The sequence below is a fragment of the Sesamum indicum genome, linkage group LG3 (assembly GCF_000512975.1).
Source record: "Sesamum indicum cultivar Zhongzhi No. 13 linkage group LG3, S_indicum_v1.0, whole genome shotgun sequence".
Taxonomy (NCBI): domain Eukaryota; kingdom Viridiplantae; phylum Streptophyta; class Magnoliopsida; order Lamiales; family Pedaliaceae; genus Sesamum; species Sesamum indicum.
In genome coordinates, this window is record NC_026147.1 from 22,280,842 (window position 1) to 22,306,730 (window position 25,889).

At 36.8% G+C, this 25,889-nt stretch overlaps 4 protein-coding genes across 7 annotated transcripts; 1 reads left to right on the forward strand and 3 right to left on the reverse strand.

The window, feature by feature from the left end:
* Window positions 4,155-6,780, reverse strand: LOC105159197 (putative lipoyltransferase-like protein, chloroplastic). 2 transcript variants are annotated; one of them, XM_011076174.2, is made up of 4 exons: window positions 6,256-6,780; window positions 5,905-6,169; window positions 5,487-5,637; window positions 4,155-4,512 (listed from the first exon to the last, which is right to left on the reverse strand). In XM_011076174.2, exons 1-4 carry the CDS (start codon window positions 6,387-6,389, stop codon window positions 4,172-4,174), a joined length of 891 nt encoding a protein of 296 aa, XP_011074476.1. In that variant the 5' UTR covers window positions 6,390-6,780; the 3' UTR covers window positions 4,155-4,171. The 2 variants fall into 2 exon arrangements, with proteins under 2 accessions (XP_011074476.1, XP_011074477.1); XM_011076175.2 differs by having other exon boundaries at window positions 4,376-4,512; window positions 5,491-5,637.
* LOC105159199 lies at window positions 8,349-10,023 on the forward strand. The gene is made up of 5 exons (XM_011076177.2): window positions 8,349-8,794; window positions 8,929-9,006; window positions 9,085-9,184; window positions 9,299-9,426; window positions 9,516-10,023. The coding sequence occupies exons 1-5, from the start codon at window positions 8,438-8,440 to the stop codon at window positions 9,738-9,740; spliced, it is 888 nt and encodes a 295-aa protein (XP_011074479.1). The 5' UTR covers window positions 8,349-8,437; the 3' UTR covers window positions 9,741-10,023.
* LOC105159198 (exocyst complex component SEC3A) lies at window positions 10,187-22,534 on the reverse strand. The gene is made up of 25 exons (XM_011076176.2): window positions 22,244-22,534; window positions 21,063-21,133; window positions 20,565-20,645; window positions 20,344-20,411; window positions 20,109-20,211; window positions 19,435-19,583; window positions 17,551-17,668; window positions 17,233-17,337; window positions 16,862-16,963; window positions 16,498-16,635; window positions 16,078-16,206; window positions 15,914-15,994; window positions 15,720-15,794; window positions 14,981-15,154; window positions 14,740-14,887; window positions 14,605-14,669; window positions 14,322-14,492; window positions 13,758-13,837; window positions 13,345-13,426; window positions 12,532-12,629; window positions 12,274-12,382; window positions 11,451-11,519; window positions 10,885-10,950; window positions 10,716-10,805; window positions 10,187-10,587 (listed from the first exon to the last, which is right to left on the reverse strand). The coding sequence occupies exons 1-25, from the start codon at window positions 22,419-22,421 to the stop codon at window positions 10,477-10,479; spliced, it is 2,661 nt and encodes an 886-aa protein (XP_011074478.1). The 5' UTR covers window positions 22,422-22,534; the 3' UTR covers window positions 10,187-10,476.
* LOC105159200 (dirigent protein 6) lies at window positions 23,106-25,889 on the reverse strand. Of its 3 annotated transcripts, none has more exons than XM_020692307.1 (2): window positions 25,859-25,889; window positions 23,106-25,053 (listed from the first exon to the last, which is right to left on the reverse strand). In XM_020692307.1, the coding sequence occupies exon 2, from the start codon at window positions 23,784-23,786 to the stop codon at window positions 23,247-23,249; it is 540 nt and encodes a 179-aa protein (XP_020547966.1). In that variant the 5' UTR covers window positions 23,787-25,053; window positions 25,859-25,889; the 3' UTR covers window positions 23,106-23,246. The 3 variants fall into 3 exon arrangements, with proteins under 3 accessions (XP_020547966.1, XP_011074480.1, XP_020547967.1); XM_011076178.2 differs by having other exon boundaries at window positions 23,106-23,952; window positions 24,083-25,883; XM_020692308.1 differs by having other exon boundaries at window positions 23,106-24,314; window positions 25,859-25,878.

The following is a 25,889-nucleotide window of genomic DNA, read 5'->3' on the forward strand; positions in this document are numbered from 1 at the left end:
TATTGCACCGTCTACTCCAAAAACCAATAAAAATAATAATCGTGAAAGGGGTGCTTGAATATATAGTTGAATTCAATTCTCCACTACACTTCCACTTTCTCTATTTTTCCTTACGTGCCCAACTCTTTTTATTATAAATTCAATTTATAAAAATTAATATTTTCTACTCTCTATATCTAATGTATAATAAAAAATCATAACTAATATGAGTGTTCTTTAATATATTATTTTATTGCAGATTATAAAAGATTTTTCTTTACCACGTTTTTCTTTGCTCTAAAGTCTAGTATTGAAATTTCTTACAACTTTTAATTAATTGACTAAAGTTCGTGAAACATTTTTCAAGGTGGCCTATTTCTACAAGACCAAAAGTGTTACCCTAATTGACTCTTGAGTGGTCTATAAACTTTTATTAAGTTACCATCTTCTACTTACTGATAATGCATGTTTCCCAATTCAAATTAATTAATTCTATGTATTTCAATATAAGTAAAATAAAATAAAAAATTATCTGTTGGTTGAAATTATACATCACTTTTATGATTTAAGCTACGTACTATAAGTTAGCTTAAGATTTAATTCACCAAACTTGCATCTTAGTCGATTTTTACTTTTTTTAATATACGATCATAATTTCAATACACTTCAAAATAAATTATATTATTTTTCTTGATAAAATAAATTAATTAAATTAAATTATTAATATTACAACATATGCGATATCTTATGGTATGCATGGCTACTTTATTTTATATTTTAAAATTGAAATATATGTAATTAAATATCTAAAATAATAAATTTAAACGGGGAAATATGAAGGTCAGAAAAGTCTTGCCTAACATTGACCAAAAATAAAAATTTGGAATCTGAATTTTAGCAGTGTTCATTTTTCCGTCGAATGGTCGAGATTTAAATCTGGACGGAAATTATTATAGTAGAAGGAAAAAAAAAGAAAATTGGACGGAATAGAATGAGGCGCGGAGCAGCAGTCAGCCCCAAAATTGGAAGTCAAAGACGAAAGAGGTCAAACTGTTGATTACTTTCCGGGTTCCGACCACTCACCTCAAATATACGCTACCGCCCAAAACAACAGCACTGTGATGCACGTGCCCATCACAAACTCAACAATGTTTCTATTAAGAACGAGATCCCACCCGTTGAGAAACTATTAGATTGGAGATTTCACCTGATGTAGGTCGCTCAAAATTAGGATTCTTGGATCGGGGTCGCTAGGTCGGGCAACCGGGTCGTGATCGCTGACTCCCTCTTTCAAGCTACCTGGAGCGGATCCTGAGAACACAACAAACGTCAGGCTAGCCGAGAAGCCCTCGGCGATGGCCCTCCGATGCTTAAGTCAGAAAGGATGGGATCGAAAATAAGATAATGGGATCGAGCTAGAACACAAATTGGCGGTAAAAGTAGGTAATCAAAACGTATTTAAAATACCATAAATGAGGGTATTTATACTGGTACGGTACCCTCTGTACGCGTTACACGTGGCTCCAGTGAGGGCGTGCCACGTCACCCTCTGTCGGACCTGCAGCCGCCGCTGCTGCAACTGCACAGTGGGCCCCGCCATGCGCAGTCATAGGCTCAGTCCTAGGCGCAGTCATGATTACAGTCTTGGGTGCAGTGTTTGTGCCAAAAATTGGGGGGTATTCCGGTAATTGTGCAATTTCCCTCGTCACCACCCAAATCCAGGATTCATAAGAATTGGATCCCATGGATTTAATTTAAAAATTGTAATTGAAATATTAATGTATTTTTAATTTTTTTCATAATTTTATTGAAAATTATTTTTTTTACAAATTTATATCTGCATATTTTAGTATTTTTTAATTTTATAAAAATATTTTTTGTATTATACATAAATAAAATATTCACATACTTTTATATATATTGAAATATACTTTATATAGCATATATCTAAGATAAAAAGAAAAGGACTCCATACTTACAAATGACAGTTAATGACATTATCGTACACATTTTTCGTAAAAACAATAATGTTATTGCCTTTAACTAATAAGATAACTAGCTTATTCAATTTTTTAAATTATATTTAGTTAATAAATTAGTTTTTGTTTTATTTTTTAATGCAATACAGTGATTTGAATATTTTGCTTTTATTTATAATATATTTTACAAAATAAAAATTATTTATTATATACATGTAGAAATAACGTATACTAGTATAAAATAAATCAAAGGGCTGGGTCGGATTCCAAAACACCCCTAAAACTCAATTATGGGTTAAAAATTCATCTCAAGCGAGACATATCCTTGTACGTGTTCGGATTTCAAACCCATTATCATCCTAATTTTCATATACAAAGGATCAGTTTATTTTTTACGAAATAAATCAAAGCAGCAAAAAACAATTTTGGAAGTCTTCATTATTATGATTGTAGTTAAGTGGTAGTAGTACCGACAGTTGCTGAGCACCACATTTCTTTATTGCAGTATTATTACAGAGTCAGGTGCGATGATGACTGATCCGACCCCCCTTCCTACCTAGTACGACAAAAGTGTAAACATTGAGGAAAATATAAACAGATATATATATATATATGTGTGTGTGTGTGTGAGAGAGAGAGATTTTTATATGGGCAGCAGTACCCTAAAAAGATGAGATGCCCTCCACTACTTTATGACGTACAGTCTTAGTCCATCTACCTTCTTACCATTATCAAACGCTATTCGGGTCCATAGTGATGGGAGGGAAGGGATGCGCCCGACCCGATCAGATACCTCTTTTCGATCCAATCTCGACCCGATCCTTTTATTTTATCTTTTTTTTAAAGAAAAATATTAACTATTTTTCTAGTTTATCAAGTTGGAGAATAATAAGATTAAGAAGAATTTGAGCATTTTATCCTGAAAAAATCATGGGCGACGTGGAGTTTTCTCATGTTGTAAATTCATGTGCAACTGGCCCGATCAAGCCTCTCATGTTTGTTAGTTAGTCCTCGTCTTTCAGTTGTTAGGCAAAGCATAATTCTTGATTCTCTTCTTGGAGTTGCTTTGGACTAGGTAATACTTGATTGATTGATTACGGAACAACCTTAACTTAGTGCACATATTCTTGTCTCAACTCCTTTAGCCAATATGCATCTTGACTGGAACAAATCATCCACATCCTCAAAAACCCATTGACTTAGGGTGAAACCAATCATCCACATCCTCAAAAACCCATTGATTTAGGGCGAGGTCGTTGATATGCCACGTAGTTGAGCGATGATGAAATGCAGCTGAGATATAGGAAGACAGTACGTATTTGAAATGAGAACATAGCTAGTTAGATTTATTATGAGTAGTGTCTAAATAAAATCTTTCAATATTTAAGTCAATTCAAATAATAAAAAAGCTGAAATTTGAAACTAATAATGTTGTCGTATCTCATTTTTGTCTATAAACATCATATGACGAATTCATATATGTTTAGATTTATGACGATAAATGATTCTGTAACCAACTAAATCATTGGGTCAGATCAGATCAGACTTAATGTATAAAAATGTATGAACATCAACATGTTCGATCATTTCCTTATTTTTCAAGGATAAAATCAGTTTCTTTTTCTTCCCTCAAATTGGAATCGGGTTTGTTTATTTTGATGCTAGAAAGTGGAGGTAATTAGGTAAAGCAATTGCTGATATATAAACCTTTGGTCCCATGATCAAAGTTTGAGCATTTTTAGGGATGCCCTAACCAATGCAGAAGGCCGACAATTGGAACTGGAGAGAACCTTTTCTTGGAAAAAGGAAAAATTCTTGCACAAGATCTAACAGCGAGATATTTTCAAGATCACAACCATATGTGGATATTTAACGCATGCATCACTTTCCTGTCATCCACTGTTTTTGGCTCCAGATAACATGCCCGGACGATGCCTAGACCCGATTAATGATTGTGGTGTTCCGTTATCATGGATCCGGGGCTCCAACAACCCACCAAAGAGAGAGGAAAGTGTTAAAAATCTCAATCGTGCTGTGAAGTAGAGGATTTGTGAGTGTAAAATGTGCTGAAATCCTGTTAAACTCCAAGGTCAAGCAGCTTTGAGTTCAAGTCTTCAAGAATTCTGAAAGAATATATGTACTGTAAATTCTGGAGACTGAGAACTGGCAAAGGTTTACTTGTGTATGTCGAGCTCGTAACTTGGGACGACGTGTTAGCTCTTCAATGTGGCGGGTGAAGAGTTCTTCCAAACTCCTTCGTCGTATAGAGTTATTCTGAGGTCAACTTGGAAAACTTCACAGAACTCTGTGATCAGCGATTTATTAGCAATATAAATCAGTTCTTGATCATCAGGAAGATGATTATCTTCTCTGCACCCCGTGGACAGTTTTTTTTCCTTTAGCAGACCCTTTATGCTTCCAACTTGACGACCCCGGATCCCGCATGGGACTATGTGCTGAAAGGGCGTTGTGTCGGTGGTGACGTTCAATGCCAAGCCATGATATGTTATCCATCTCGATACTTTTATTCCAATGGCTGCTAGTTTCTGGTTACCTGAAGAGAATCGAGATGTTGAAAGTTCTATAAACAATCAGGGCAAATATGAAAAAGAGAAGAAAATATACTCCCAAGCCGCAAAAAGGGAATGCTGTCATATGATGATAACAAGCCCTATATTTTCGACAACATTCAACACCACATATCCCTGCTGAAATACTTATACCATAGCCAAACTGAAAATCTAGGTGTAAACCTCTCCACATAATACATTTGATAGAGAATTTAAGATGGGATGAAGTGAAACATACTATATCCTTTAATGTTCGGATTAGGTGTTGCCGTGTAGGATTATAGGACTTTCTATAAACAATTCTCTAGATCTTCACTAAACAGCCACCTCTGGATACAACTGAAATAATATAACCATTTGATCGTCATAGACCTGGGTACTGATTTGAATCTGCATTACTTGCACATTAGCAGCTATACAAAATTAAAATTAGAAGTTTTCTTGGATTCAAAATCCATACAGCCTCTTTATATATTTTCAATCAGTGGGATTGTTAGATATATGTTAACAACAGAAAAGATGTGCACAACATAAAATCAGAGTAAGTTTGTTGCCTAAAGAAGCATCACTGAGCTAATTGCAGTGAATAAGAGAGACATGAAACACTTTCCAACACCAAAGTAGAAACTGTGCTTGTATTTACTTCTCTTAACAATTTAGACAATTAATTAACTTTTAATCATAACTTTGCTTATAGAAAACATATTCACTCTCTCAGACGCAACTTTTTGGGCTTGAATTATGGAATTTATTTCTCAGAGTTCTCCGGAAAGGAGAACTGGACCCCTTTGTTCATGCAGTTTCAACCAGTACGGTGCATTTAAAATCAAGTTAAAACAGAAACAGTTCAGATACTTCATTCTCTCAAAAGGTAAACTCAAAATCGTTTATTCTCAAGCAAATGGTCATTTATCATTTTAGATCAGCATAGCACAGAAAGTCAGATTACAAGGCATACCAACCCAAACACCGGTTAAGCCCTCAATACGCGAAGCTTCAATTGCAAATGCTGAGGAAAGTGCACGAATAACGACCTCTTCAAGTGACCTCAGGTACCAATGAAGATCCATCTTCTGATACCGAAGATTGATGATGGGATACATGACTAGCTACAATACAACAAGGAAGTGAAGAGGTAAGGCAAAATCAAACACTATAACTTACATTAGCATCCATATCTTTTGACAAGTTTTCCACATTCATCTAATCAAAACATCTACACTTTATCAAATAAATGTTTAAATTCTGATGCCCTTACGCCCATAACATCAACATTAGACAAATCAATAACAGGATTCCTCAGCCAATCCAAAAGACTAAAGGAAGCAGCTGTTCATATGAATTATCATAAGCAATAAATAGCTGCAAAAATATACCTGACCAGGGCCATGATAAGTAACTTCACCACCCCGTTCGGTTCGATACAAATCAATAGGAGGATTCTTCACATCAAAATTCAAGAATCCTTCTGAACTCCCAGCGCCCAACGTGTAAACAGGATGGTGCTGCAGAAGAATCAAAGAATCGGCTAAATCGTCATTCTTTTCACTCAATGCTTTCTTCTCTTCAACAATAGCATTTTGCCATGACCAGGCCTCAGCATATGGTACCAGGTCTTTATGCAAGTCATATAAATCACACCTGAAAAAACAAAAAAAGGTAAAAACATTAAATGAACAGAGTTTACCGTCAAGTCTATACTTAGAAAAGCAGAATAACAAAATTACCTTCTTCTTGGTATATGGCTCGCTGAAACAGTAGAATTGGCGAAACAAGAATGATTCTTCGCCGGTAACTTTGATGGGGTTTGGGTAAAATATGGTGGGGTGGAGCTCAAAATGGGATTGACCCATATGATCATTTCTTCAGATTGTTAGATTATCTTTTCAATTGGGAAGCGGAGACGCCATACAAGAGTCTTCAGTCCCAGTTGGTGCACCTTCTAATTGATGAGATCAGAACGACAGGAAAACAACGAGAAATTTTGAGGAGGTGCCGGCGGAGGAGAGGCGGGTGGAGGAGTGAGAAAAGCTCGGATCTTTGCGGTGATTTTGGGGAGGCGGAGCAAACAAGAGAGGAAGTGGAACAGTGAAATTTGAGAATTTTTCCAATTTAGTAGAAGGATTATTATAAACTATCTTTTATAAGTCTAATTAAGATTTCATAATTACACTGTGTCACTAACTGTGAAACTCTCTTGAAATTTGATTGAATATTTTCTTACTTCCATTCATATATCTACTTCAGAACAGGCTTTCTGGGTTGGTCGGCTGGTGACAAGAACAAGGTTGGGATTCGGACAAGACGTTAATGCGCAATTCTCCGACCAGCTGTTAAATATGTAAGGCATGTTTGGCTTGGTTGCACAAGAAATATCTGTAAGGAAGATGTGTGTCTTTTTCTTTTTCTCTTTTAATTTCCTATGGAAACTATGTCCTCAAACTATCTGCAGGGACGGTTGATTGGTTGTAACTCATAAGATTAGTTTGCAGGAAACTTTTTACACAAAAATTTTTCCCTCTCTACGAGGGTTTGTTCTCTCGTCGTGAGAGTACTTTAGGATTCTTTTGGAGTCTTCCTTCAGTTATTTTACCTTTGACACAGTTCATCATCGACGTTCATACGCTAATTTAATATTTCTAAAAATCTTGGTTGTTGATGGTTAATGTTTTCATTATATTTCGTTTTATTTGGATTGATTCATCTCATATTTCTCCATCTTTCTTTTACCAGATCTGATTTTTTCGCCCCATTTCCTTACTAATATGCTGGTTGCTTTCTCCCTTCTATTCTTTAGGCTACGACTTCGAGAATATTAGATCTATTGCTCTTTCCATTGTCTTCGATACGATCTTAGTTTCAGTATTCTCAGAAACCCATGGATGACGAGATTGTGAATTTTGACAGAGATCTTTTATCAATAGAAGAGGAATTAGGGGCAGTCATCCCCCTAGGTTTATGGCACAAGGAACCGAAGCCGAATGATTTCTGTCTAGTGGGTCGTTTGCATCATACAAAAGTATTCATTTCGATGCTATGCGTACTCCATTAGAGATTGCCTTCAATCTGATCAAAGATATGGAGACTAAATTGATAGAGGACAACAGGATACTCTTCAGATTCCAGCAATTGGATAGACAAAAGCTCTTTAATAATGTACCCTAGGCATAGGAGAAGAATTTACTGGTGCTTGGCATGATTTATGAACAAGACAACTCTAGATGAGCTAACCTTGATTGGTATGAATTCCATATCCCGGTGCATGACCTACCTATTTGGAAAAATGACTAAGGATACGGCTGTCTTCATAGGAAATCGCTTCAAAGATGTTGATATTGACAATTTTATTTTGTGTAATATATAAATGTATGATTAAATAAAATATTTTTAATGTACTTGAGACTTATATATGTATTTAATCATATTGTATAAACATAAATTCATATAAATTGAATAGAAACGATTTAGAACGTAGAATATAAGACGTGTGGTACCAGCAAAGGAATCAGCACCCTTTTCTGGTTCTCCAAATTCGGTTTCACCTATGACCAAGCCAACAGCTCAACAGTTCTGAACATAAAATTCCATGGAAGATACAGAAAGCCACGTGTCCGGATCAGAATGCTCCTGGCCCCACACGTCGGCCGAGGAAATCAAATTCCCACACGAGAATTGTCTGGGACTCTGAATATTCAATAATCAAGAAACCACCCTTCCAAGAAAAAGTAAGGAAAAAGGCCAAAAAGTGGCCCCACTTACAGAATTTTGCGCTAATATGCCACGAATCTTCCATCAATTACATGCACCATCTATTTATCAACGTCAAAATTCCACCACAACAATACCAAAACCCTCTTTCAGCACAATTCTTGAAAACAAGAACTGGAATTTTGAGAACGCCAACAAACAATGGCTGCTGCAAGAATCCTGAGAATGTCTAGCCCTCTAGGCCTTGGCCTGTCCAATGAAGTTTTCTCAAGTTCAGCAGTGGTTTCCAGGCCTAGAACACTAATCATGTGTCTGAACAAAGCAGGGTTGAGTTCTGAGAATCCAACTGGTGGGGGAAGCTGCAGTGAGAGGAAGCAAGTGGCGGTGAAGGCAGCCAGCTGTGCTTCGGGATGCGTTATTGTATCAGAGCCAAAGACGGATAAAGGGGTGGATTTGGGCATGCTATTAGGATGTCTTGCTGATTTGATGTCTAGATGGATGAAGATCGTCACAAAAGAAAGGCCGTTGAGATTGAATATTCAGATGCTTGTTGAAAAGGTAAATATGAAACTTCCCGAATTCATTTGCTGATCTTACTGAAGCCAATGAACTTTTGAAATTTTAAGGGGCTTTATTGTTTAATTCATGTGATCTGCTGGTTAAGATGATGGATGGAATCTGTGGCATTGCAGGCTATAATTGACTGCAGATTCTTTACATTGCTTGCAACTGCAGGATCTTTGGTTGGTTCAGCATTCTGCTTTGTTGAGGTAACTAAAATAGCTTGTTCATTAGGAAAAGAGTTTACTGTTTCTTCATGTCTTTTGATCCAAAAGCTGTTCTTACAGGGATGTGTTCTGGTACTGGAGTCATACTTCCAATATTTTCATGCAATTTCGGAAATGTCACAGCAAGGACATGTGGTACTTCTATTAATTGAAGCTATTGGTATGATCACTTTCCTTCCTTCTTTCCAGAATTCAGCCATTCAAAATAATGCTGTATTCATTCTGATCATCCGATAACTTGCGTTAGTTATTAACACTTTAAATTTTCTGACAGATATGTTCCTGGTGGGAACAGCAATGCTTATATTCGGAGTTGCCTTACATGTGATGTTTGTGGGACAACAAAACCTGAAGGGAAAGGGATCACTAGGTTCAACCTTGTCCGCGAACTTCAATCTAGAGGTATAGATTATATAGCGGTAGATATACTGATTCTTGTTTGGAAATTATATAGAACTTCTTATTCAAATACTCGGTCATCTTGTGTGCAGAAACTGCCATCATGGATAGGGATGGAATCTGCTATCCAAGCAAAGTCGAAAATTGGGCAAGCTGTCATAATGATTCTTCAAGTACAAGTGTTGGAAAAATTCAAGAGCATACCGGTGGTTAATGGTATGGATCTTGCATGTTTTGCTGGAGCTATATTCCTCTCATCCGCCTCGCTGTTTGTTCTCTCTAAAATAGCTTTTGCCCCTGTTGAGGCCAGACAGTAGACTGTAATTCCACTAAGACAGTTTCTAGACAGAGAGTTAAGAGTAGCCTATGCCACATAGATAGTCAAGAAGAGCTCCTTATAGTTTTTGCGGTTAGTGAAAAGGGGAGAATTTAGGTGAAAGATAAGAGTTCGATGAAGGAATTTTTTGTTCTTTGATTTGTATAATTGTACCTACGTAGTCATGTTTGACATCATCAGTGACAGTAGAAAGATTAAAAAAGTAAAAGGAGTATTTCATTTATTTATAAAAAAAAATGGACCGTACAACGATCTATTATTTCCGTCGTAACACAAGTCTTGTCACAGCACTAGCTCTGAATGAAACAATATGTCAATAATATGTGAAAAGGAAAAAGGAATATGAGTAGAAGCGTTTCAAACATGCCAAACGGGGGGCGTATGGGGAGAGAGAGAGAGAGAGAGAGAGAGAATTCAAGAGCAAAGTGAAGCAACTAAAATGAATTGATATACACTAGCCATTAACAAACAATCAATCAGAACGTGCAGTTTACTACAACAGACAGGTCTGATTTTCCATGGTGTAAAATTTTCCTTCTGCAGTACTGCCTATGAACTCCACACGAAAGCTCAACGATGCTAAACATCTTCACTCGGCTAAGGTGGTTAATCAAAATATCAAGGAAGACCCATAAAGCTAAGAAAGGAAGAATATAAAGACAACAGACACTGATACAATTAAAAACTAGTGAACTTTACAAGACTTGGCTGCTCCTTCACATGGATGCCAACAGTTCTCTCATTTCTGAGACAGCGGGGATGGTCTCGGTAGGATAAATTTTAGCAACGAGTTGAGCAAAGCTGTCATACTTGTCAAGAAACTCCTTCTGTCATTAGTTTGGATACCATCAGCAGATGTTCGAGAAGATTATTCTGGTTCACTCAGAATGAAATGTATATTTGCATAGCAAACAGTATATTCTTTGTTCACCAGGTACAGTTTTAAGTCAAATACCTTGCACTTGTCCCACAAGGAAGGCAACAGTTCCTCTGAGGTCAAATTCTTCTGCAATCTCTTATACATTGCACTGATAGACTTGTCAACCTACAAAATTGAAAGATATTTTTCAGCATATATAGATCAAAAGAAGATGCCAAATCTCAAGGTTAATATATTGTCATACCCCGGATAGACTTGATTTTACAACCTTGCGCAGATCCATTTTTGACAATCCAAGCTGGAATGGGATCTGAAATTTATAAATACTTTTTTAGTCTCACATAACTTCAGTGGAGCACTTGAAAAGAAAAATGGAACACTGATGTCAGCATGGGATGAGGTAGAAGTTAGAACTTAAGCTTGTATGCATTTAAACCAGTTCACTTATAAATGCCACAAAATTGCATGTTTGTATGCTGTTGGCAGCATGGCATGAGTTAAAAGTTAGAACCAGTTCACTTGAGTTATAAACACAAACTGAAATGCAATCTTGCGTATGTGACCACTAGTTAGGGCAACACTATGGATTCATTCTGTTACTGTAAATGGATTCAATCCCAAATTTCATAAAGAAAATAACACATTCGAGGGCCAGCCTGCAAATCATGAAGCAGTGAAGAAGTTTTACCCACTTGGAGAGCATGTCATGGAAGTGACAATACCTTACTACTGAGCAGAAGAGCAAAAAAAGGCAGATTCTTAAAGCTTTCGAGGAGTTAAATTAGTAAGACACATGCTTCACAGACTGACCTCTTCTGGTGTGATTGTGTACATTAAATCCTCTATTCTGCGAGCAAACTGGAAAAGTCGTTCAAATTGCTGCATTTAAGAAAATAATATCAATAAGCAGATTCTATAAAATAGAATCAATGACAAATTTATAACAAGATATTCATCCAATTGGAAAACTTAACAATGCTAATGAAAGTCAAAAAGGGAAACCAGGTGAACAGGCTCCAGGCGGCTCTTATACTTTACTAATATCCTTTTTTGTTTTTTGCATTTTTCTTCGGGTTTCAGTTCTCACTCAATGCTGAACACCATAACTTACACTAAAGACAGGGAATCAGATTTATATAGGTCGAATTTAATTTCTTCTTTGGGGTTGTTCAACTCAAACAAAAGAAAGGGCACGTGAAACGGTAAACATTGAACTCAGAGAGGACTCAACATATCATAATATTTAATGCACATTAACCCATATTCATCAATCAGGAAACAGCTAAGAAGATTCATCAGCTAACTGGGACCGTTCGGTAATGCAAAACAACTCTTGAATGACCTAGAAGGACATATTGTGGTATTGCTTACTCATGATAAATGCTCTTATCCATATGTTTGGACTAGAACACTAGTCGGCATTTTGCAAGGGAAATAATGCTGGTTTACTAATTTGTGTTCCTAATCTCTTTGTACCATTCTGTGACTCTATCATCAACCTTGAAGCATCAATGTTGCACTTGAGCCAGACCAAGTTGTAAAGTCGGACGTCAGCTTACTACACTCCACTTATATTACAGTTTAACATTAATAAACAGTGCACAATGGTTATATCTGAAAAAGAATAACTTACATAGTATATAATTGTGCTTATAAAGCGCGTGCAAGCTTGTTCATAAGATTCACTTGCTTGGTGATAAAATTTTGCCAAAGTGGGCACAACATTGGCCAGGTCATACAGACTGCAAATTCCAACCAGCTAGTGAATATAATAGTTCCAAAGCAGTACTAAAAGCCACAAAATGGAAATTCTACATATATACCAATATAAACAAATAAATAACATATAGCATATGATACACGAGTGCAGTGCACTCTAAGTTGATGATACCTGTTCTGGAATGCTGCATAATTTTCTAAAAGCAAAATATCGGCATATTTTGGATCTGCTTGAGCAATTTTGTCCAATGTCACAAACATTACTGTCACCTGCCAAATTATTTCAAATATCACGGAGAAGTCCAAACCATACGTAACCTATGAAAAGAAATTCTATGATCTGATGAAAATATGTCAATCAACACTATTAGATTACATGAGCTTCTTAGAGGCTACTCCAGCATGAAAGTGATATCTCATGATTAAAGGTTTGACGAGAAAATGATACCATATCCAAAATTCCTCCTTTCTTCCTCAGAGGAAACAAACAATAGTTTTGATCGGCAATCACGGAAAGTAACTCTTATTCAGATTCCCTTGGATACAAGTGCTGATAATTTCAGGCATGAGCGTGTCTCAGGGACCACAACTTTTACAAGCCAATCCTTTTTTTCTTTTTTCTCTGTGGAATGGTGGAGAAAGGCAAGGTTCCTATTTTGTTCGTGAAAGAATTGTCATATTTGCATCATTCAACTATAAATATTACTTGAAATAATTTATATTGTTTCTTTTCATTTACTATTAGGAACCAAGGAGATTTTCTATTTCACATTACATTTTGAAGATTACTGTCAGCAAATAGAACTGGTAAACCAGGTAAGTTTCAAAGATAGAAGAGTATTTCAGGCTGCATTGAGCATCACCATGCACTTAAAGAAATGAAATGAAAATTATAAACCATTATATCACAGTACTGGACCACATATATGAAAAGCATTTTAATGTGCACAATATGTTGAGAAAACAATTTTATAGGACCACTCACAAACTTTGAGTAAGCCTGATCCACCAAATCCCTTGACTGTCCTTGTATGTACTGCTCCATGCGGGTTGCAAGAGTGGCAAATCTAAACAAAAGCTAAACCAAATAAATTCATGTTTGACAGAAAAACTCTACAAGCACTAAACATAACAGATAAGTTCTTGAACAAACTTTAGGAACATGAAATTTATAGACGATTTAGGTTTAATGAGAAATTTCATTTTTCATCAAACAAAACCTAGGCAATGTGATGCACAATTGACAGGCATAGTGGTCAAAGTTTGGCTCTCCACCAGTACAAAGAATGAAAATGGAAAAAGAAAAGAAATAAATCAATAGGGGAGGGAAAGGTAAGAAAGGATTTTCCCATCAGAAGAATGGCAGTCAAGAAACAGTATAAATAAAGTTACAATTACCTGGGTATATATGACAAGACTCCCACCTGCCGAACATTTCGTTCATTTCTTTCGATCTGGTGGCAGGCTTCATCCACAAACTGAAATACAGAATACGTATTAGCGCATAAAAATCATTGCACAATACAAAGAGTTGCATAGAATGGTATTTGTTGTTCGTAATTCTTATATAGTTCCACATATTTCATAGCATTCCTTTAAATGGTCGCCCAAATATTTATCAGACCTTCCTGTTATAGACAAGGAAAGGTATAATTTCATGTTCTTAAGCAAATGGCTTAGAAAGCAACCAGGTTATCCTTCTTGTTAGATAGGATAGCTTCAGCTTCTTTTCCAACAGCTGAGGGGAAGATTTTAATTCTGTTTGAACATCTCAGTACAGACAGACTTTAGTTAGATCCTTGGTTCGTTTCAGTTCAAGGTCAGCCACTTCCAGCTCTCCGAGGATTGATAGTTTCACATATTCATCAATGTTCATTGGAAAAATCATCCATAGGTATACAGAACTAATGGATCCTTTTCTATTCAAGAATAAAGTTTCCTTACTAGAGGATTATAACTTACACGACTGAATTGTGTAGAAATTCTGTTTTCCAGGTCATCAAGCAAAAGACGCACAAATCCAGCTGCATCAGCTTTTTGACCAGAAATATAGCGTTCCGTGATACCATGCATGGATATACAACGCAGTGGATCGATCTTGTATGCCCAGTCCACCACAGCATAGAAATCTTCCTAAAAACTCAACGGGAAAAGGGAAGCAGTCAGAAAGAAGATTATCCATCAAAAACAGGGAACTTGAGCTGAAATCAAAGCAATAAAGTTGCAGATTACAAATGATTGCTACCTGGATTCCATCAAGCAAATCATGAAGTGATTCATTTAATGCCTGCAGGTCTGCAGTTTTTTGACCTGGAAAATTGCGACAGGGGGTGACTATCATGCAATAAGCTAAAGCAAAATGTGAAAAACTATGAAATACCAGCTTTATCATTGTCATCAATGTCCAAGATGCCCAAATCATCATCATTATCATCATCAATGGGTACTGTTTTGTTGCCATTGGCAAGACCTCCAGGCGGAACAAGAGCTGGAACTTCAAAGCACATGAAGTGTGCAAAGAAAGAACTCTGTGGTTTATTAGCATATAAGAAGCTTGTCTATAGTAAGGGAAGACAAAGTAAGAAAAGCAGAGATATAGAGCTTCAACGCCTAATTATAACCTCATCCACAAGGAGTGGAATAAAAATGGTGAGCATTTTCGCATATGCCTCAGAAACGGTGGAAGTATCTGCACTACTTGCACTTTGATTCGAGCCAGTGGAACCATCAAGCCACACAGTTGGATTCCTTGATGCTTTTGTACTCGCACGGAGTTCATTTGCAAATTCACGAGCCTGGCATAGAAATTGGAAAAAATTTCAAGCTTGAAAGTAGACATCAATTTGCTGGATGAAAGCATATAAATAAAAGGACTGATACAAACATTCATGCACAAGATCAAATCAGAACAAGAAGTTCAGGTTTGTATCTCATAGTCATGTTTTGAAATAATTGCCCCACTGGCAGTGACCCCAAAGTGTTACTGCATATGAAAAACCACCTCAGGCTCAAATAGAGCAGTAAATCTAGTTAGCAGAGAAAAAGAACAAATATTTATTTTAGGCGCAGTGAAGCTGCATTCAGAACCATGACAAAGGGTGTTTCAGAGGTCCTTAGCTTTCCTAATATTACATTGATTAAAAACCTATTGTTGATCATATACATAGGGAAAAAATTATATGTAGTCATGCATAATATTCTGATGATACACAAGTGACCTTTACTCTCCATAATCTTATAACATAGAAACAGGCAATCAATTTATGGAACCTCCTAGACAACATGCAACTCTAGTGGTAAATGTGAAGACACCAGAGACAAGCAACTGCAAGGCCATCAACACAAGATCTGTTCCCTGACCTCCCGGCGTAAAAGCAAATTCAGAGAGCTGCAGTAAGCTTTCCTTAATGGGCCCAAGCAATTCTTATCTAGACTCTGCAAATACCCAGAGGAAAAGGAAGAAGGAAAACAAACTGCATGAGAAATAATGAAGTACACAAGAATAAGCTATGACATCAAACAGCTAATATTGTAGATAAAACTCTTCATCGTACCTTCAGGTGTTGCAAGAGGCGAGCATATGTCCTGCACTTGTACCTCAAATCAGCATGATCAGGCCTTTTCAGTTGTCCACGCTGTTAAACCAAGTAATCAGCAAATAATTTACAAAACCAGAATAGATTAGTAATTGTTAATCATCAAGTGTCTGTAGCAATACCTGAGAGAAATAACTCTTATCGCTTATCATAAAATCCACCAAACTAGCAAAATAGTTCCTTAGGAACTCGGATGCTCTTTTGACAAATGTGTTTCTTAACTTGTCAAGTTCTGCCCGCTTCTCTCTGACCTGTGAGTTTCACCCACCAATGACAGTAAGAGAAACTACCCAAAATTTATAAAAACACCTAGCTTACCAACTATGAATCCTCCTTTTTTCCTGACAATTCACCTTCTGGAATAAAAAGAAACCCCAAAGTATAAAATTATACGATTCTAACATCTATGGCCAGAAGAGCAGCCTCATAAACCGATCTCAGAATTCTGGATTGACTGTGTTGTACTATAGTTTTCAAATTAACTATGTTGCAATTAATCTTGATGCTAAAGGTAACAGAAATAAGCCATCAACTCTACATACAGCTCTCATGTTTGCATAGCAACGATCCAACTTGGGAACTTCAAGGTTTTGTAAAGCATTGGCCAGCCACTCGCATGCTTCTATATTCTGAAGCATGCGAGCCTCATCAAATGAACCCCCTGTAAGACATGCTGCGTACTGCATCAAAAAGAAAAAATAGCAAATCAATGGGGGGGGGGGGGAGCCTCATCAAATGAACCCCCTGTAAGACATGCTGCGTACTGCATCAAAAAGAAAAAATAGCAAATCAACAATAGAAAGTCCCGAGAGTAGGAGTTATGCAATCCATTATAAAGAGCGCAACATCTAATATTATTAAGTAAAATGTTAATTTCACAAAAAGAAAGAAGCTATGTGAGAAGACCTCAGATGGGATGCGTAATCTTTCAAGAAGTTTATCAAGTTCCTCAATTAACGATTTGTTGTTTACTGACTGCATTTCCAGCTTGTTATTTCGCGTTTCAATCTGCAAGCCCAAAAGTATATGGTAGCATGTTAGCAAACTAGAAGCAAATCCAATTCCAGGTTGAGCCAGAAAATGTTTCTTGAAGTAATAAATGTACCAAAATAATTAAAACAAACACATGGATAATATTAGATTTGGTTCAATGTGTTTCATCAATGAAATCTTTGAATAGACATACACAGCTGCAGCACCAAGCAACACAAATGTACATTTCTCAAATCACAAAAACTTATTTTTCCAAATCATATTAGAATTTTAGAGATCTATACCGATTCTATGTCCTCTCTCATATGGCGTAGTTTCACATTGAAAATGCTTAACCATTCATCCATGTCATCGACACAGTTAGTGGCAGCCTCAAGCCCCTGTAATACCTGCAGAGCACAGAAAAGATAGATTAATATATAAATAAATCTACAGCATCACACCAATCGTGCATTTATTTTGAAATAAAAGTACAATGAGGAGGGTGGAGAGAATTTTGGGGGGGCGGGGGGGTTGAGATTCTTCAGGCGCAAAATGATTGTCACAAATAGAACAAAAGCCTACTGGACTACAACACCCATCATATTGCAACCCATAAGTACCTCATTTATTAAAGGCTCATTCTCCAAAATTGCATGCACATTTGCTGCTTCTAAAGCCTGAAGCTCTCGCTTCAACCTCTCAGAAAATGCCTCTGCTTCACCAATGCCCATGACATAACTGCAAACCAGCAATTTTCATAGCATTAACTATGGGTTCAAACAACCAAAAAGTCATGGTGACAATGCATAAGTAAGCTATCTCACACTAGCATAATCAACAAAAGCGGAAGTAACAGATTAAAGTAGCAGTGTCTACTCCATACAATCCTCTGCAGGTAAGTAGAGGAATAACTTGACTTTCACTTATGGACCGCAGAACTCCAGTAAGGGTGGGAACATTAAATGAAATATCCCAATATGCACCACGTTGTAGCTCATAAAAGATGAATATGGGGATGCTATCTTGTTTTCATTGACTAATACTTTCTGGAAAAATTATGACTGAGGATTAGTTAACATGATAAAAGACGAAGGTGACCTAACCACACTATCTTATCGCAGGCATCACCATGTCAAGAGTGACATGCAGCCAAAAGTATATACTCACTTTCCATCTCTTCAGATTTAGAGCATAAACACTGGCTAGTTTGTAAGTAGTACTCGTCTTACAGTCAGATTCTACTTCTAGTTCTCTTTATTCTAAGAGAAATGAGCAAGGAAAATACATGTAACTTGCAGATATTTGCTTCGAAGAGAGTTATATGCGCAATGACGATGACTCTTCAAATTCATGTCTGAGAAGCTTGAAGTAGGTAAAAATTAGGAAGACAAGTATTTTCCACAGAGAAAGTCACAAAATTTTCAACTCAATTCAGGAGGTTCACAAATGCAGATAGATCAGCAATTCAGCATTAATGATTAAGTTGCATACAAGCTAATTCAATAGCTTCACTTTGGGGTAAATATTAAATGAAGGGTCAAACGTACATTTATTAGTGTCACATGTGCGTTTAGATATAGAAGGTTGTTGGATGGAAAGACAGGCTCAATACTGGAAAGTGGATTTATTTCAGAAAGGAATTTGTTGAAATTTGTCTGATTTTCATATATCTAAAGCAATATGATAAGAAATGAGCACCTCTGTATTACGCATATTCTTAACATTCAACTCTCATTTAAAACTCCTGCCAAGTAAAATGAGACTTATTTTTGGGCCCTGCTAGAGTATGATTCACTAGTAATTTTTAGAAATCTGAATAACAGTGCATTGCTTGTGGAATAAAAAGGCTGTGAACTCTATGAGATTCAACCCAAGAAGGCACGATTTAACTGTAGAGAACTCGTGGAAAGCACCAAATAACTTTCTTCTATGCATGATGCAACCTAATTAAAAGGTCAAACTTCTCAATGTGGAATCTGTAGAAACTCTGATTCTTCCTCAGTTTTCCATATTGCTTTTACATGATATCTTTAAACCTCCATCCCTTTGTTACAAATAACAATCCATTGTACCTCAAGAATCAGCAATCACATACAAAGCTTCAGAAGGAAATTGAGTTTATATCTCCACATGTACAGATGACAGCATTCTCTATTTTCGCCTACTGTATCTAAACTTAATATACTTCATACAAAACCAACCTCCTATCATTCAACCTAGACTAGCATTCCTCAAAAATCATTGATCTATAAGCACCCCTTCTCTTATGCTACTGCAGACAACAAGCTTACATGCTTTTACAACCCTCCCACCTGTGAAAATCTGTGTCTGAACTTCTCTCTACTAAGTACTAACAGCTCAAAATTCCTCTTAACATTGTTGGTAAGATTCTCATCATTTTTTACCTTTTAACTGCATTACAAGTACAATTCATGATCCATTCAACTGCATGCTATGCATTCAGCACAAAGGAGTAAGTTTACATTTAAACGTAAAGTACATACGTGCCTAAAAGAGCCTCCATGTCCTCTTCCTCCGCTTGAGATACCAATTCTCTTTCAACTGTCACTTTCATGTCGTCTTCTGCAACTGAAGCGATAACTGGCCCATCTTGAAGGGTTCCTTGTTGCTTAGTAACTGCTGGTGTATTTTCCTGTCAAAGATATATAATAGACTCTGAGTTTAAAAATTAACAGTGGAGAATACAACAAAACTGACCAATCAAAATCATGAATCCACATGTAGTTACGCAGATCATCATTAAGGGGAGAATTAGTTTATTTGATGCACATAATCCGGAAACAGATAACTTAAAGAGATTCTATGGAACACAAGTTGTCGTCTCGTGGGGGAAGAAACATATTCTGAGTCTTCTTTGCTTCAAGTACATTGATCAACCATCATGGAAAACTTCATTCATAACTACAGAACCTCCAAGTGACATTTATAATGAAACTTGATGAAGAAAATAATATAGTGATCACTCGGCAAGGAAGAATCAATATTCGTGCTCTGAATATCAAAAGGAACAGAAGTATAACTCTATGACAAAACAGCACCCTCCCCGGTTCAATGACTATAACTAGCAGAAGCACGTAACAAAGATTATTTCCTGTTGACTATTGTTAATAAAGTGATGAATGAAGGAAGAAGCAAGCTGAATCATATCACCACGCACTTTTGCCCAAAGAGCCATCTCCACAACATCTATGCCGACAACTTTAGGAAGACGACCTAACATATCCTTGCAGATGTTTAATATGCAAAGCAGAGTACGATTCCTACAACCAACAAAGGAGAAGCCGTCATTCATAGAAGAGAAACAGCCCCAAGTCATCTCCAAATAATGGCTGGGAGGGCATAACCCAAGTCATCATAATGGCTGGATTGGCATAACCAGGACAAGTAGCTACCTGTCATCAATATTGCGCATTGTCCACTGAGGTGGGGCTACACTCTGGCTTCTAAGGTTGTCAAAACCCTTTATGAACAGGACCAACACCAATTTAATCAAAAACATGTGTTCAATGAGCCATTCTAAAAGTAAATCTTTAAGAAAATAAATCTAGGAAGGATATATAAAGATTAATGAGCTAAAATCTACTTGGGGTACACAATGCTTAATGAGCCATACCAGTACAAAAGTACATCCACTTGGATCATTGGTTGCAACTTCCACTTTCGAAAGATGCTTCAGCTTGTATAATTTTGCTGGCTATAAGTCAAAGAAATAAATTATATAAGTGTACAATACATACTAAAAAATGTCAAACTTCGAAAAAAAGTCCACATCTTAGTCAAGTCAGAAAGGTTTGAATAATATTTAATATGCTATGTTTTCAACTTCCATTTTCTACTCAGGTTATTCAATTTATGGTTATTCTTCGTTGATTTATCTGTTAGTTTTTGACGTTGTAATTGTTAACTAAAGAATTGTGCCTACATTAAGAACTAAAACTTGCCATCTACAGCCTATGAAACTAGGAATCTTTCTTGGAGTAAGATGGCAAGGACATTATGTGCCTACATATGCACTCATTCTCCAATAATATATCAAGAACATACCAGGTATTGATCTAAAAAGTAGAGATTTTTCAGAGGAATGAAGCTTCACATGATACTAAATACTTACTTCAAGAACACCTCCAGAGGAATATTTTAAGACATGAAGGAAAGCTTTAATCTGTTGAGCTTTTGCCTTTGCTGCAAGCAACCATGTGAAGTCATTGGTTCATCAATAGGTTGAACAAAAAGTGATGAATATTATTTTCATTCTATATTCACAAATAATTGGTATGATACAGTCATATCAATACAATTGCTCCTTTCCACTATCTGTAGTATGGGGGCACAATCAAAAGATTCAAAAGAAAGAAAAAAGGTGAAATTTTCTTGCATGACAAATAATCAAAACCAAAGGAATGGTTTGATGGCGTTAAACAGTTTTTCACCCACAACAAGTACTCATCTTTTTTTACCTTTCAAGCAATTCTTTTTATGTTTAGGGGTGGCTGAAAAAAGTATGAGTTTTCCATTAGCAGCAATAAGGCTTGCAACTCATTCTATTTACTCCTGAGTACATTTAAAATGCTAAAGAACAGAAGGGAAGCATCTAAATGTTTCTCCATCACCCAGGCAAGTGCCTTATCTAAACAAATTTCGTTAAGTCTTCCCATGATTGTCAAGCCAATATGAAAGCAAACACATACTATGATGCAAATGTGTGTGTGTGAACATAAATTTAAATCTGGGGGGTGAACATAAATTCTATGTGTGTCCTAGACACAAATCCAGAATATCTTTGATTGTGTATAAGATAAGACTAAAGGTAAAGTATGCCTTTTTCAAAACCCAGTTACGTCTCAGAGACCTTCAAGTAGCATATATCTCAGTTAGCCACTCAAATTATGGCAATGCTTCTCTCAGATAGCCACTCAAATTAACATTCAAAAGAATAAGGTCGCTTCAAATAAGGACTAGTACCCGCAAAAACATGCTTGGTCAAAAATTTCAAGTTTCACATCCAGAACTATTGCGAGCTTAGTCTACCTACCAAAACTAGAGCACGCTGAACGGAGCAATCAATTACTATATATGTGCCAATTAAGTAGACCTCCAGTAGAGCAGCCAACGCTAAGCTAATTAACATCCGAAATTCAAAAAATCAAATTCTAGATTTAACTTCACAATTCAATTACGTGCAGGCGGTAATTAACTTATTGATCAAATTTCAAACTGAAAAGTAGACGCAATCATCATCGTAAATCATCTCTACCAGCCCCAAAAGCACAGAAAAGAGTTGAACTGCCTTACTCGAAATGGCTAGAACACGAGGCTTGGCCATATGACCGCGTCCCAATTTGCCGGCTTTGCTCCAGATCCCACGGCTCTTGGCCACCCTGATGGACATTACGACATCTTGCTTGGTGTCCTCGATCGCCGCCTGGCAGGCCCGCCGCAGATCCTCATCGTCGGCGCTGGATTTCGCCATTCTTCTCTGAGCTCTGAAGAGGAAATAACTCGGTTGGGTTTTTGTTCCCTCTTTCAAGTCTTTTCAAGTCCTTTCCAGTCTATAAAACTTCAGGTGAAAGCGTTAGACTACGGTGAATAATTTTCAACTCTCTCTCTCTCTCTCTCTCTCTCTCTCTCTCTCTCTCTCTCTCTTATTCTTGATAGTTAAAAGAAAAATACAAAAAGTAAATTAAATTATTTTTAACGGTAAATTACAGTGATACTCCTAAAAGTCTAATTATAAACATACCTCTTCAAATTATAATTTTAATGATAAATACATCCAATATTCAGTAACAAATATTTACATTTATGTAATTTGTTGTTCTTGTTTTTCAAGTTTTGCATTTGTTATTGTTTTCCCCCTGCCTATGGATTGAGTTCCGTTTAACACCCAAAAATTCAGGAAACTATGAAATAAAATTTGGTTTAGATTTTATTTTTAACGAACGCATAATTTGGTTTATTTTTCTTGCTAAATCCAATATTTCTTTTTCCAATTTTCTTGCTAAATCCTATATTTTTCTATTTTAGGCATTGACTAATCATCAGAAATGCTAAATTTTGATAATATACCAACTACAAATAATTCTTTTTCCTTTAGTCCATTTTACCAACCATAACATATTATAATTCATGATTTGACAAAAACATTCCATGAAAGTTGTTATTTTAAGGTTTATAAATTACAAGTCCTGTGGTTGATCTCCACCGACAATATTACACGCAATAAAAGAAGATCAAGAAAATTTGATCTCAAAAAACTATCAAGAAAGAACTCAGCCAAATTAACTAATATTTCACCTCATCCTGGTATTGTTTGGGATCTATTAGGGAACTTCAGGTGCAACTTTATAAGATAAGTTGCATCCAGATTAGGTGTTTGTCTATTTGTCTCTGCAAAAACAGCAAGGCCACGAGCAAAAGAAAATGACCCTGTCCCACCCACTACAGCCAGTTCTTCTGTTTCCTTGTGCCCAAAATTCTTTGCCTCGATGCTAATACTGCCTGAATACTGATGAGTATGAAATGTAAGGTAAATGATATTGAAGGCCGAATAAGCAAAGCTTTCAACCGGGATTATGAAACCCTGCGCCTTTCCGACCACCCGGGACGTGTTCTCCGGCCCCTCGGTCAGCATTCGGTGGAAGATCCAGGCCCCGGGTTTAGGAGGAGCTGGGTGCATGCTGGAGCCGCCAACTTGAGGTTGTTGAATGTAGAAGGATAAGGCTAGCTGGGGAGTTTTGTGGGCTTTTCTGTGGGGTAGTGGTGAGAACAAGGCCAGAAGTATAACTGAAGCTGTGGCTAAAAGAACTGCAGTGCAATATATGATCCTGCACAACATTATTTCAAGGGGTAGTTTCAGAGGTTATGATACATTGGATTGGACTGTGATCTTTGAACGGTCCCTTTAATAAAGTCTGTCTCGAGTGTGTTTGTTAATGTTGGAAGTTCTGGCAACCTAATCCACCTTTAAGCTCTTCACCTAATCCGCTGAAGTCATTCTTCTCCTGAAAAAGGGAAAAAGGATATAGTAACTGCTATCACAAACAACCTGTAGCCTGGCATGTGGTGAACCATCAAGGAAACTGCAGTCATGAACAGAAGAAAACGGGTAAATGCAAAAACAATAGACTTAACCGTGGTGATGGCTAAATTTGCCAAATAAGTCCAGTCCGGTAAATCAATCATGAGCTTAAGCTTGCTGTTTATCCAGCACCTCATCCAGGAAGACAAATGAAAGCTTGAGGCTGCTGAATAGTCCTGTCAGAAGGCCAAAAAAGGCTTTGCCTTTTGAATGTGACCAATGCTTTAACAAGATCCTTTCTAACGCGGAACGGGAAACATATTGATGCACATCAACCCTTTGAGTCTGTAGAGAACATATGGGAAGCTCAGTTGATCACGGGAAGTGAAGCAAACCACCTCATTACGCTTAGACTTACTATCAGTGAATAAAGAGGAAAGAGGTGAACATAATTTTTGTTGCATTTTTTTAGCACATGCTTTTTTTCCGGCAATATTTGCAAACTTCGACGACTGAATGATCAAAATCGCAAATAAATAAAAAAGTTAAATAACCTATTTGATACCCTAGAAAGATAAAGGACTAAAACGCTGAAATGCAAAATTTACAAGACGAAAATTGCTTTTAATCCTAAAAAGAAAATCCAATCTGATTAGTTTACACCTTGTGCGATTGATCCACCCTTTAATGCACTTACTATCAGAAACTAAATTTACTATTTGCAATTACATAAAAATCTACGACTTTGTAGCATAAACCTTCAGTGAGACGAAGTAGACTGTAGGAAGATGCCAATTGCCTAATCAACATTTAACTTGAATGGCTTCCAGTTCATACAACAGCAGATACATAAATAAAAAAATATCAAAGTACAAAGAAGAAAAAAATGAATTGTATCCTAGTATCTTGAAAATTTTCATTTCCATGATATTCATGAGATTTTGAGAAGAAAATGCCAGCCTAAACAAGAATTTGTACAAGTTGTTACAAAGAAGACACTCGCTGAACACCAAAATCTAGAGCTTCTGTCTGCATATGATCATTTAACTATCCCATAGTGCGGGGACGATTTCATGTCGAAATCCTGAGAAACCAAAGCCAATACGTTAGAGAATGACATTGCTTGTAGTTCAATAAAATCACAAACTTCAGATATATGGCATCTGCTGTGTGTATATTCTAAATTCAACATTTTGAGTACTGCGGGTGCTTTCTAGCTTTCCTCAGCCCAGCCTTCTTCCTCTTGACTACCCAGTCTACCCTAGCATCCTTGGTTGGGAGATTTTCCTGTTTCAAAGGTGATCTATGGCTGTCGCTTACTTTCAATGAGGCCGGGGAAAGGCCATTGAAAATTGCTCGTGCCTGACAAGAGAGCAGAAATATATCATAGCTACTATCGTAGCCTATGGTCACAAGTGGAGTCTTAACAATACTGCAGCCCTGCATAGAGGGTTGCTTGAAGGGAGTCCTGAAGGAATCATCATTGAGTTAATTTGAAAAAAGAGAAACAAATGAAAACAAAGTAAGATATGTCAATCACAAAACTGTGGGACATGGCAAGTTCTGGCGAGCGTCAACTTTCTTCCATCTCATCTTGCTCAACGTGCAGTGTTAAACCAAGTCTACTAGTTAGTACGTCTTCAGGCTCACTGCTATATCCAAACCTGTAGATCTCCTTATTCCAGGCATTCACAGATCTTCCACTCAAATTGGAGTAAATTAATAATCGTCCCCTATTATATACTTGAGATGATTTGCATCTATTCGATTATTCATATACCTCCGAGCGAAGCTAATTGCAGAGCTATCGATAACCGAACAAATAAACGCGAAGCAAACACCAATACATCATATAACTAAATGAAATAATAATTGGATGCTAGGAGCACCTTAGCATCGTAAAAAGTGATAGTTAATTTT

What these genes read in the sequence shown, in the direction of transcription:
- LOC105159197 (XM_011076174.2), bottom strand. Translation starts at nt 6,389, where the DNA reads ATGATCATATGGGTCAATCCCATTTTGAGCTCCACCCCACCATATTTT. An exon ending in AGCCATATACCAAGAAGAAG is followed by an intron (nt 6,170 to 6,255) that starts GTAATTTTGTTA and finishes TTGTTTTTTCAG; the next exon opens with GTGTGATTTATATGACTTGC. An exon ending in CTTATCATGGCCCTGGTCAG is followed by an intron (nt 5,638 to 5,904) that starts GTATATTTTTGC and finishes GTTGTATTGTAG; the next exon opens with CTAGTCATGTATCCCATCAT.
- LOC105159200 (XM_020692307.1), bottom strand. Translation starts at nt 23,786, where the DNA reads ATGTTGTGCAGGATCATATATTGCACTGCAGTTCTTTTAGCCACAGCT.
- LOC105159198 (XM_011076176.2), bottom strand. Translation starts at nt 22,421, where the DNA reads ATGGCGAAATCCAGCGCCGACGATGAGGATCTGCGGCGGGCCTGCCAG. An exon ending in ATGAGCCTTTAATAAATGAG is followed by an intron (nt 17,338 to 17,550) that starts GTACTTATGGGT and finishes TGTGCTCTGCAG; the next exon opens with GTATTACAGGGGCTTGAGGC. An exon ending in GATTACGCATCCCATCTGAG is followed by an intron (nt 16,636 to 16,861) that starts GTCTTCTCACAT and finishes TTTTTGATGCAG; the next exon opens with TACGCAGCATGTCTTACAGG.
- LOC105159199 (XM_011076177.2), top strand. Translation starts at nt 8,438, where the DNA reads ATGGCTGCTGCAAGAATCCTGAGAATGTCTAGCCCTCTAGGCCTTGGC. An exon ending in CAGCATTCTGCTTTGTTGAG is followed by an intron (nt 9,007 to 9,084) that starts GTAACTAAAATA and finishes CTGTTCTTACAG; the next exon opens with GGATGTGTTCTGGTACTGGA. An exon ending in TCTATTAATTGAAGCTATTG is followed by an intron (nt 9,185 to 9,298) that starts GTATGATCACTT and finishes ATTTTCTGACAG; the next exon opens with ATATGTTCCTGGTGGGAACA.